The sequence below is a fragment of the Sebastes umbrosus genome, chromosome 10 (genome assembly GCF_015220745.1).
Source record: "Sebastes umbrosus isolate fSebUmb1 chromosome 10, fSebUmb1.pri, whole genome shotgun sequence".
NCBI lineage: Eukaryota > Metazoa > Chordata > Actinopteri > Perciformes > Sebastidae > Sebastes > Sebastes umbrosus.
Window position 1 is genome coordinate 15731186 of NC_051278.1, and position 12716 is coordinate 15743901.

Below are 12716 nucleotides of genomic sequence, written 5' to 3' on the forward strand. Positions count from 1 at the left end.
CATACGCAACCAGGGGACCCAATCATATTGCGCTCACCCTTTGGCAAAGGCCCTCCAATCAGGGATGAGTAATGACTAGGCAGCCTTGCATGCAGTGATCCCAGCTTTCTAATTAGTCTTCCATTAACTTTTTCAACCTTGGCGGCTGCGGGGTGCACGCACAACACACACACAGACACAGACATACACACACGTCGTAGCCTCAGACCAAAATATTGGGCCTCTTCTCCGAAATCGGAAATCAAAAGTGAAGTATTTAGCAACATTTTCTCCTCTGCAGTGCTCATTTAAATCATGCTCACTTTCGCCCTAATTGGCCAAAATAGTATGTTATCTTTCCTGTGGTGCTAATTTATATATTCCACACACAGACTGTACATAGGAAGTGGACTTAGTCACCTCATTGGTTTGTGGACTGCTGTTTTGAACCCTCGAGTTTGGCATTTTGGCCGTTGCCATCTTGGTAATTGGCTGTCGCTATGTCGTTTTTTTGCAACCAGAAGTGACATCGGAGAGTGGAGCACAACCAAACGCTGAATTAATAATTAATAACTTTTAGGCGACCAAAAAAGGTTATAATTAACTTTCATGAACTGAAAACTCCCTGTGAAAGGGTTAAAGTTGTACGATGAAAAAACAAACAACTCCCAGACCGGACAACAGCGTGGTAGTGACCTGTCAATCACAAGGTAGCCGCGCCCTAAAGCATGCCCTGCTTTATGGTCTATTTGACTCTAAATGGGACCATAATTTACTAAATAAACATCATGCTGTATTGAAGAAGACTTGAAACTAGCGATTGAGAACATAAACTCATGTTTACTATGTTTACTGAGGTAATAAATCAAGTGAGAAGTAGGGTTATTTTCTCATAGACTTCTATACAATCAGACTTCTTTTTGCAACCAGAGGAGTCGCCCCCTGCTGGCTATCAGATAGAATGCAAGTTTAAGGCACTTTTGCATTGGCTTCACTTCTCAGACCCGGAGGTAGCTCACTGATTCCTCATTTAAATATAATAATTACACTCATAGAGTATAATGTCATTTTGTGTATCACGTGTTTTTCTTTTTTAGTATGTGTAATAATCAATATAAAGCAGGCATGAAATATAGTGAGTTTATGTGTCATCACTAATCCATCTGATGACGAACAAACGGTGTATTTTAAAGTGTATGTGATTAAATTGTGATTTTGGTTCAGACTACTATTCAGGAAAATGCTCTCCAACTATTCACAGATGCTTCATCTATGACTATACATTACTATATGTGTGCATGCAGGAGATAAGCTGACTTTGAAAGTACAAGCTGTTTGAAGTACAGGCTGGTGAAATTTACTTTTACAAAGAAAAAAAGTTACAGACCACCTTTTCTGTTGTGTTTGATTCATTTTACACTGCTAGGAAGCCTCAGCCAGCAGTGTTTGTTTGTATACAGGCAGAATGTCAATGTTCTACATTGGCATTTCTGTTTTTTATTTGGTATCCTGGTCTGGCTGATATCTGTCAAAGACCATATGATGTGTTTCTGATCTGAGGAATAAAAGTAGTTGCCCAAGCCTTCTGCAGAATGTGGACGTGCTGTAACAGAAACTACACAAAGAGATTGACAGAGAGGGAGAGGGAGCCCGAAAGAAGAGTCTACATGACATGGATACTAAGATTTTCCGTTTGGTTTTGTTTCAGCACAAGTTGTTAACTCAGAGTAATATTTCTCCTTTCTGGTATCACATCAAACACAACCTAGGAGAAATGTAATCAACATCAGTGGTGTGTGTGTGTGTCTGTGCACACACTCCAGCACTTGTGTGTGTTTCAATGCAAGGCATGAATTTATGATTCATCCTGTTTCACAGTGGGCAGTCAGTTTTAGAATGGAGCTCCATAAAAGAGTAATGGAAATTCCTGGGGAGCTGCTGTCCTGTGGCCTTCCAGCACCCAGTGGTATGCGCTATCTTGGCATATTATCACTTTTCTCACAATCTGTTTGTCAGCGAGCCCATGACTTCAAAGGAGACTTAAAGCTTTCTTTCATTTTGTGGCGGGATTGAGAGAGCGAGTCTACATTTTATGAACAAAGACCCCCCAAGTCATCCAGCAAAATAAAATGTTACCATCCTGGATGCAGCTCCTAACATTTACTCCAAAGCACGGATCATAAACTATTAATAGATATATGTCTGTATGAGCACCAGAAGGGTGCCTCTTTGAATCAGGTCCTTGTGCTGGGCAGGGTCAGGAATGGGGCTAAGGCTGGTGAGCTCCCTTTATTCCCCCATAGCATCACTATCCTGCATGGAGGAGGATGGGGGGGCGGATAGCCACCATTATGGCTGTTGTGTATAAAATTGCCATTATTCAGTCAAGCGATTATCTGCTGCCGTGGTGTGTAATGCATCTCTGTGACTGTGACTGATGCAGGCACATCTAAGACTCCACTGGAGAAGGGTGAAAGTGAAAGAGGTGACCTCTTTCTCTGCAGTCTTTCAAAAGCTCTGTGCATGACTCATTTTAGACACATTATCACAGCAGTATGGAAAGTGTACATGGCCAGTGGATAGCTTTATATCAGTGTTTATAAACCCACAGTAGTCCCTCTGTTTACATTATGAATTATAACACACAGCACTGTCAAATTGTTGATTGAAAAAGTGACATGTACTAATTTCTTTAACGCATTAACGCAATCAATATTTTGGAGGTTGAAATCTAGAGTGAAGATACTTTCATCATATGAAACTAGAAAACCTAAGGAATCCATTGGTACCAACCATGGCATACTAGCTTGTCACCAAGAAATGGTAACGCTCCAAACTTGCGCTAAATTTTGGCGAGGAAAAACTGTCATGGCCAATTTTTTTCAAAGGGGTCCCTTGACCTCTGACCTCAAGATATGTGAATGGAAATGGGTTCTATGGGTACCCACGAGTCTCCCCTTTACACACATGCCCACTTTATGATAATCACATGCAGTTTTGGTCAAGTCATAGTCAAGTCAGCACACTGACACTCTGACAGCTGTTGTTGCCTGTTGAGTTGCAGTTTGCCATGTTATGATTTGAGCATATTTTTTATGCTAAATGCAGTACCTGTGAGGGTTTCTGGACAATATTTGTCTTTTGTTGTTAATTGATTTACAATATTGAATATATACACATATTTGCATAAAGCAAGCACACAATTACTTGACAAATCTCCCTTTAAGGTACATTTTGAACAGATAAAAAATGAGCGATTAATTTGCGATTTATCGCATTAACTATGGACAATCATGCGATTAATCACGATTAAATATTTTAATCGATTGACAGCCCTAGTAATTATTTGGCTTATGTCTGGCTACTGAAAGTACCAGGGACTATGATGCTCTCCAGCTTAATAAATCCCTTTCCTACTAAACTGAATACATGAATGATTTTGGCCCTGAGGGTGAACGGCAAAATAGTTATCAGATATCTGAGCCAACAAATAGAAGTAAAATGACTCAAATTACTTAACTATGAACTTAACTGTGAACTTAATTCATAATTTGTCATTTTAAACTTTTAGTCTGCCATCCAGTGAGCTTGTTCAGAGTTTTTTTATTTTTTTTTTGCTGTTTGTTCTGTTCATCAAACAGAAAGGAACCTCTTTGCTTCCTAATCAAAGGTTGGTTTTCTGTACCAAAAATATAATGCCAACACTGCAACAGTGTTCAAATATTGCACAAACGATTCAGTGCACAGTTGGTAGTTTTGGGGGTCTGGGAGCGCCGGGAGCAAATGCAGGTCATCCTGAGTCATTAGAAAGTTTGAAATCTCAGTACTAGGCAGTAGAAACAGAGGACTGACTGGCATTGATCATCAACACCCACTGAGCTATTCAAGTTATGTTGTGCCAAGAGCTGATTTCATCTTTACTGAATCTTATAGACCTTTTTTCACAGACACACTGTAGCAGACTAGCCACCATATACAGTACATAGATTTATTTTCAACATTGTTAAGAAGTGAACCTGTCACCTCTGCATCTGTCTGTGCTCATCATGACATAAAGTATATATAACATAGTACAGTTGTTGTTGTTAGTGTTGACCACTTAACTGTTCCAAAGTTGTCATTGACATAACTTCCTGTTAGACAACTGCACAGCTATAAAACATAGAGATCTACAGCAAGAAAAAGAAATGATTGTCTCATGATAATTTCTAGGTTGTTTGCATTTTTTAGAGCTATCTGACTGACAGAAACATATATTAATGTCAATGTCTGTATTGCTTTTTTATGATGTTGAAAAAGTGCCTTTGTTCTTTATTAAAGGATTTCAATTTCACAAATTGTTTTTTCATAACATTTCTTTGAGATTTCAATCTTCCATGTGTGTTTCTCTTTTCAACATTTAATTATGTTTTTATGATCCTGAGTAGTAGCAGAGTAAAATGCTTTATTTGCCATTTTCTCTTGTAATTTTCAATTTGGGTGAAAGTATTCTCCATTGCTCATCTTTAATGTTGCAATTTCATGTTGCTGCACTTTGTTCGATGCTGACGCGTATTACTCTGCTCAAACAATGCACCCATTCAATAATGCTTATTCTGATGTGATGTGCTGTAATAGTCTCTAAAATCTGTCTCAGATTGTCTTGATAGGGAGGGTAGCTAATTAGATTTCTGAATGTCTGTGATTGTGATCATCAGATCTAAACTTGTCCAGTTAGTCCGTCATGTAATTTACCAGAGAGACTTTTTATCCAATGACTTATTGCTCCTCTATCTCTTTTTCTCCCTGTGCAGATCACACGGGTCATTTTCTGTGTCTTCCTCGAGACCGACTTTGCCATCTACAAGAAGAAAATGTCTGTCATTTTTCCAGGTATGTGTGTTTACTTCCAACTGACTGGACTGCGTATCAGTAATACCATATCATTACACTTCCTCTCTTACCATATTGCTGTTTTGAACTAGCTACTGGATGGATGAATGATTTATATGTTGTGTTTTTTGAAGATTTTGTGTAATATGTGATGTCACCATCTACCTAATTGACCATCTGTATAGACCCAGGCAGCTTTGCTACCTTGTTTATCCTAGAAAACATCTGCAGCCAGAGATATGTTGTTCCTGGAAGCAGTAGTAGAAGGACCTGTCAGGATTGGGTGACACCTTCCAATGTAAACAGAGTGTCCGCATGTACATTTGGGAGATTAACAGTGAGAATTTATGCTGACAGCTGGTAAGACAAGTGTCAGCTTCTCTCTATGGATTGCCTTAATAGGATTGGAATAGTTAGGCTTCTTGTCAGTGAACCAACACGCTGATATTTTACATAATTGTTGATATTCTGATGAGACTTTAATGTCACATTTGATTGACTGTAATAATAGTCCTCAGCAGTGTATGTCTCCTGCAAGGACAGAAAAAATCAGGGATTCATAGCAACCACTGATCGTCCTTGGTTGCTACCCCTCATTTCTATATGTGAAATAAACAAACATCCATTATCTTCTACTCCCACTCTCTTTTCTGTCTCTCTCTCAATTCCCTCCCCTCTTTCACGCCATCATCTTTTTTTTCGGGGGCCAGGAGCAGTCGCCAGCTCTGATGGGGGCTCCACGGAGGATTGAGTTTAATAGCTGGGGAGCTGAAAGAGGCTGGCTGGCTTCACCAGCCTAGCATTACCTCCCATTTACCTCACTTTTCCCCTCCCCACCTCCCCAACGGAATACCGGCTCTCAGGCCTTCATCTCGCTGCTCCCAGATGGAGAGTGTTTTGTTCCCCCTGCGCTCCCGTCATCTGTCCCGCTCCCCGCCCAGGCTCTACCTCTGAAAGATTACATTCTGGGGAGAGACCTTAATTATAATGCCTGCCCCCGTGCACCCAGCACCCGTCTCATCATATTAGTGCTCTGAGATGAGAATCTGGAGCTGTTGTTCTCCAGTTATCACTCTCGCTATTTACAAGTGCTGTCAGTGGATAAATGCCCTATATCTCGCCACGACTGTGAAACAGAGCGGAGACAAAACAGCAGGCTCTGTGCGTGCCACAAAAGGGAAATCAGAAAAGTTCTGAGCTCCATTTATTAGAGGATAACTCTTTAAAAAACTATTGTTTACCATCATGCAAAGAGGTGCTAATGAGGGAGGCAGAGGTCAGCCTTTGATTAAATGTGGGGTCGATGGAGACGGCTACCACAGCACACACCTCGACGCCAGCCCACGCTCTTTTCCTCATCACAGCGTCTCGCCTGTCACGCACCCTTTGACCTCTGGGGTCAGAGCCACCTTTATCACTGCTCTGTGTATGTGTGGGCTAGAGAGGATATTAATTCCATTATAGAGCAAGTGGCTAAATAAGTGTGACATTCCCACTCAGGGTCATTGTCTGTAGCGAGGCACCACGCTCGCCCACACCTGCTCCAGTCCTTCACCTCATGTGCTTGTTCAAAGCGTTTACCATCCTCTCCCTGTGAAAACAGCAGCTCTTTTAAGATGTACAATGAGGATGATTCAAAGATAACACAATTACTGGTGCTGTGATTGTAGACTAGACACTCAGGTAATGGAGTGAATTCATAGATTTTATCCAGCCGGGCTGTACCACGTGGATGAGTTTAACCGTAGCTGATAGGTGTGCTTTAAAGAAAGAAATGCTGATTGACATAATTGCACCATGTAGGGAATGCATAACCCCGTAGTGTGAAAAGACTTGCATTTAGCCAGCGTGGAGTGGCGGTAGTGAATAAGAGGCTGTGAATTAGCTCAGCAGGTGTGCTTGTACGCTTTCTGAACATCCCATCATCCTCTCTGCTAGAGACAGACAGTCAGGTAGATCTTGCGGCAACGCTGAATGTATCACACAGAGGCCTGAGACCATTCTGTCTCCTGCAGCATGCTCTCGCTTTCAATAACCCTCTGTCACGTCGACCCCTTGTATTCTCTCTCCCTCTCTTCCTCACTCCTTCTCACTTACACCTCTCCTTGTTCCCAAGCCACTAGCCCATTACCTCATCCCTCCACTTTCTATCATTCTTCCTTGTTACATCAATGGGGAGCTTCTGCACGGCCTCCTCTATCAGCGAGCTGGGTTGTGAATAGCGGCTGTGATCTTTCTGTAATTTGTATGTATGGTCGTGTGAAGCTCAGGATCCTCCCTGTGACATCAGTTTCAAGCATGTCTAGAGCCGAGAGCAGGCACAATAGATTTTTTTTTATTGAAGTCTTACTATTCTCATTTTTCATTGTATAGCTGCTCTCCTCATATTCAAGCAATCTGTCAAGTGACAATGACTGGAGCAGGAACGTGTAAACAGGACATTTGCATACAGGAAATTGCTTTATTACAATGTGCATTCCCACAAGCTGTCACTATGAGATAGCCAAAATATGGTTACATCCCTGCAGAAGGAGGGAACTGAAAAATGGCCTGTGCCGACAAGAATACTCATGCACACCTGCATACAGGCAGCCACGACGCACAAACACATACATATAAAACCGGAAGCTGCACCTAGTCGAGCATTGCATATTAGAACACTGACATCACATTAAAACAAATGGCTGCGGATTATTTCTGTGCCCAGCATTCAAACGGACTCATCGCTGCTGTTTTGATGAGTAACGATGGAGTTCTCACAAACAGACAAAGGATTTTTTAATGTATGCCAGCTCAAAAAGTACTTCAGTTGTTTAGAGTTATACATTGTGCAAAAGAGGCCTCTCAACACAAGTACTGAAATATGCAACAAGCTAATACACACAGCAACTATATGTAAAGCTTCTTCCTCTGTAGTACCATTCACCATCCATTACCCACCTCGTCAACTGAGCTCATAACCAGTGATATAATGACCTATTCATTACTTTGAAAAGCCATAAACTGCACACATCTCAAAGGTGCTATCGCGATCTGGTTCAGAGGACCATACAGTAAATGTTTACATCATTTGTGGGAATACACACAGACAGAAAATGGTTGAATTTTAAGAAAAAGTATAACCATTAATTGACAGAGCTTAATCAATGCAATTAATCATATGATTCTATTAAGTATTCAGATTGGTTCATAGATCGTGATTGACCGCATGCTTGCCTTGGCACGCATTATTTGCGAGCATGGAAGCAGTCAGGCAGCTGTGGTTGTAGAGAGTAAAAGCATGTTGAAATTGATTCTGGGTACTCTCCTTCACTAATATGATCCGGGTGGCTGCCCACAAGCTGGGCTCCATCTCTTCTTCTCCTCAATCAGCCACAGTGCTGACAATATTAACACAGCCCACAGATCGGCAGGGGCGGCTGCGTTCCCCCCAACTGTTTCACTGACTCTCCAATTGACATTTGTTTACATGGCTTTTAATACACTCCATACTTCCAACCTCATAACCCACACACACACCTACCCCCCACCCAAATGTCCATAATAGAAGCATCCCCTCAAACCCCCACTGCTTTGGATGAAGTAAAGCTGTGATATGCACACGCTTCTATATCACACGCGTGTAATATGTGGACAGAGGATATGAAGGGCTACAGGAACCCTGTGAGGGGTGAAAATTAAGTCTGTGTTGCTTTCACGAGGGGCAGGGAAATGAGGAGGCCATGGTGTGTTAGTGATGTGGTTGTCAAGCAGCACAGTGGCTCAGAGTCGCTCAGTCAGCTTTGGCAGATATGAGGATTCAGTTTAGCTCATCATATGTGAAAATGGTCATGTGTGTGCATAAATCACAGACATGTAGAACATACAAAAAAAGTACAAATACATATCCCGCTACCTGCTTATCAACATGTAGAGTATTGGCCAGACACGGATCCTTTTTGATAAGATGTAGTACAGTTTAAAACTTTAAATCCAACTGTGTCCTACCCATCCCTCACATAATGGCAAGCTATTCCATCATGTGTGAAGAATATAACTTAGAGGAATAGCTCTTTCACTTTTCTTGTCAAGAATTTGATGAAAAGATGATCAATATGTCTTTTTAAGAGTTAGATGTGAGGATCGATACCACTACTAGACAGTTAGTTTAGCTTAGCATAAAGACTTGAAGCGGGAGGAAACAGCTGGCCTGTCCAAAGTAAAAACAATAAATTCCAATAAGCACCTCTAAATCTCACTAACTAACATGTTATATCTTCTTTGTTTATTCTGTATATTAACCAAAGTGTAAAAACAAGTTGCAGTTCTGACATGCTGGACTATTTCTTGGCTGGGTGCAGTGACTTCCTGGAGTTTTGTCATCAACGTGAGGTTGCCAGGCAACCAGTGAGCCGTCTAACGTGTTAATTAGTGAGCTTTTGAGCTAACTGATGCTCTAGTTTCACATGTAGCGCACAGAAATGACAGTGGCATTGATCCTCTCATCTAACTCTTGGAAAGAAAGCATATTTCCCAAAATGTTAAACTATTGAACAGCTGATAGATTCTCGTCTGTTTCGTATCATAATAGTTTTGTTCATCCATCAAGATCAAGCCATCTAGTAAGAATCCCTTGTGTGATTCTAACCGTGCGATTGTGTTGCCTTTACCCCTAGAAAGAAATCAAGGTGTCATATATTGTTATTCTAGACTAAGTCACATCCATTTCCTGTGCTGACAGCAGTGTTGAGTCGTGTTAATAATGTTATAGCACGTGGCGGTAGCGACATGAGACACCCCAGGTTTCTGTTCTTGCACTATTGTTATACTGTATCAGTGGGCCAGCCCTTTGTTTCCCCAAGCAGGGTTAGATTAATGCACTGTACCCTTTTATTCAGTGTTATACAAAAGAAAAGTCTGTCGCTGGATCCGCTGGGAGCTCTGATGGTTACACTTCTACAGAACAGATGACAACAGCCTTTCATCAAAGCTAACGCTTGCTTTTGCTTGTTAACCACGGCGCAATCATTGCTCACACTCAAGCACAGCCATAAACACACACACACACACACACATATATGTGCCCTCACTCCATTCATATGAACTGTGCATATTAAAAATGCAAGCATAACTATATACTGTGACTTCACTCAAAGAATGTTGAGGCATGCTGAGATCTGAGTGCGTGTTTGTAGGATGGGAGACTGGATCCGTGAGCAGGCATCCACGGTCCCTCTCTCTCGTTCTGCAGTTCCCCCTGAAGCAGCATCCAACGTCGCCTTCTCATCTCCCGCTGTGCAACTCAACTCGTCCACTCAGAAACACCTTTAGTTCACTCTAGTCTGTCTCGCACAATAGACGTATAGAGAAAAGAAGAGGAAAATCAAAGGGTTTTTTTTCTTAAAGGCGCAGTTGTCCAACCCAGCCTGGAGTCCTTGAAATTTGAGGAAATGGGAGGTTTTGTGTAATTTATGCTGAGCCTACCCGTATAGGTTTAATTGAAAAAGAATGTCTCATGAATGTGACCCCCCTACCCCTCTAAACACACACCCACATGCACAGTCATTTGGTGTAATAACTCACTAGATCCAAGGCCGTCTGGTGGGGGAATTGAGGGAGGCTGTGAATGGTTGTTGGTAAGATTTCGGAGCATGGCAGCTGGTGTGGAAGGAGGAGGCGAAAAAGTTTCAACATGGACATGTGAATGGGATGTTTTTCTCTTTTCGTACCGAAAGAAAAGTCACATTTCAATCACATTCAGGTTTTAGTTTCATTGGTTGCAGACACAGCACTATGGCATCACAATACTGTGCTCTAACATTATAATCAGGGAGACAACTTGTGATGACTTGCTGTATTGTACATTATAAAATAGCATGGTTTGACACGCTGTCTTCTTCCCCCTCTGCCAGACAATGACATGGAGGTTACAGAGGAGCAGCTGAAGGGAGGTGAGTGACAGAATATTTCATGGTTGCCTTTTCACCTTAACACCTCCATTAAAGCACACAGAGGCTGAGTGAGTGGCGTAGCTTCAACCGGTGACAGTGATTTGCCAGGTTTTATGCAGCAGATGAAATTGAATGTTTATTCATTTGGTGACAAGTTGAATCCCCGGGCCTGACACATCGCAGTTAAAAATACTTCATGTCAGGTACATTACATTACAAGAGCTTATTTCCACAGCTAATTCCCAACACCGTTCTGTTCATCCGGCTTACGGGCACAATGCCTTCAGACCACCTAAAGCGAGTGACAAAAAAACAGCAGAGCAGCATCCCGCCGCAGCGTGCGCCAGGCGATAGAACAAACACAACTGTCAGCGCATAATGCTTTTATCGCCGCGCCATCTTGGCACGCGGCCTGAAACTCCCAGATACTGCTTATCAGGATAAACTATTGACATTTGTCTGTTCACTGATGTCCTGAATAAGCGATGGCTCGAACAGGAAGCCTCATGGAAGTGTGTATACTGTCTGAATAGCAGGAACAATAGATCCAATAGAGCACTTTTTTATTTTTCTCCTTCATAGACAAAAAAATTTATGAAATGTTTGATGAAATGTACTGCCTCTTGCAGTTTTTCTCCATGGTACAGTAAGCCTTAGAAAGCACCTGATGGCAAGTTTTCTTTATGAGTACGAGGGGATTCAGAGCATGGGCTCGCCAGATCTAACGGCTATGTCCCACGAAGACGTCATAGTACACGTGCAACCAACTAAGCGGAGCATAATGTTAGTTTTACTGTCTGTCGAAGGAAATGTTCAGATTACCGTATAGATGTAGAACCCAGGGTGCTATCAAAATGTTTTCCCTCCAAAAGTTACCCCCATGATTTGCCAATTACACGCATCTGTGTTTTCAATGAGATTCCATTTTGGGTGAACATAAAAGGGCCGTTTTATAAGTGCACTGTAAAATGTGATATTCCAAAGTGAAACAATGTGCACGTAATGGCTAAATCATAAAGACTTGGCTGAGAGGAAGTGCATTTGAGAGTTTGTCCCGTTGTTAGCGCCTGAGCGACTGCGTTGTTTTCCGTCGTGTGTTCCTTTTTTACACTGCATACCCTATAATAACATAGCACCACATAGACCTCAGCGAGCCAAGTGAATAACCCCTGATAATTCCTAGTTCTGTTGTATCATCATGCCAGCCCTGCCCCGGTCCAGTTTGGCCTTGTTTGATGGGCCTCTGCGCCAGTGCCAAGGACTGGCCTTTTATTCTGCTCCATCAGCCAGAGTTTGAATCAGTGCATGCTGGAGCCCATTCAAAGGTTCATATGACTGCCATTCTCACATGGAACGGTGCTTTTGTCTCAGACTGCGCTCTGGAGTTAGTCTCAAAGCCTCACATTCTTCCCTTCTGTCCCACAGGAGTCTTTTTTTTGTCAGGCAGATTTAAAACAAAACAGTGCGAGAGCCATTGAGTTCTCCCACAGGGTCTTGTAGCGCGGTCAGCAGAGGCAGGATAGCCAAGTTCGAATAACTACGATGAGTCTTTCTTGCCAAAAGTCATTTATTCACACCATCTCTCATCTAACAGTTCCAACTGACAAGAAGTCACGCCCTTCGCATCCTGATGGTGTTGGGGGGTAACGACGTGTCACTCCCCCGTCTGTAAACCACCATTTCTTTTTGTTTATTTATAGATACCACACCCCCATCTACAAAATCCACAACCAAGGAAGAAAGTGAAGATAGTAACAGAGGTAAGCCTATTTGTGAGTGTGTGTTTGTTTTGTATTATAATTGTATTAACCCCTTCCACTCCACCCCCTCTTTAGATAGCGGGTCAACAGTAGATGTATACATAGAAGTGGTGTACATCATCTGAAAGCTGGGAACTTGAAGATGCAGATCAGCACTGTGTCAAGTTGTTTTAGT

General features: G+C 42.1%; 1 protein-coding gene across 2 annotated transcripts in view; it reads left to right on the plus strand.

Annotated features, from left to right (window-relative positions):
* Positions 1-12716, plus strand: part of macrod2 (mono-ADP ribosylhydrolase 2) — a 454175-nt gene that overhangs the window by 410778 nt on the left and 30681 nt on the right. For both annotated transcript variants that reach the window (XM_037782351.1, XM_037782352.1), the window contains exons 9-11: positions 4773-4851; positions 10743-10781; positions 12482-12541. In XM_037782351.1, coding sequence (XP_037638279.1) covers positions 4773-4851; positions 10743-10781; positions 12482-12541 — 178 coding nt within the window. The remainder of the gene's footprint in view (positions 1-4772; positions 4852-10742; positions 10782-12481; positions 12542-12716) is intronic.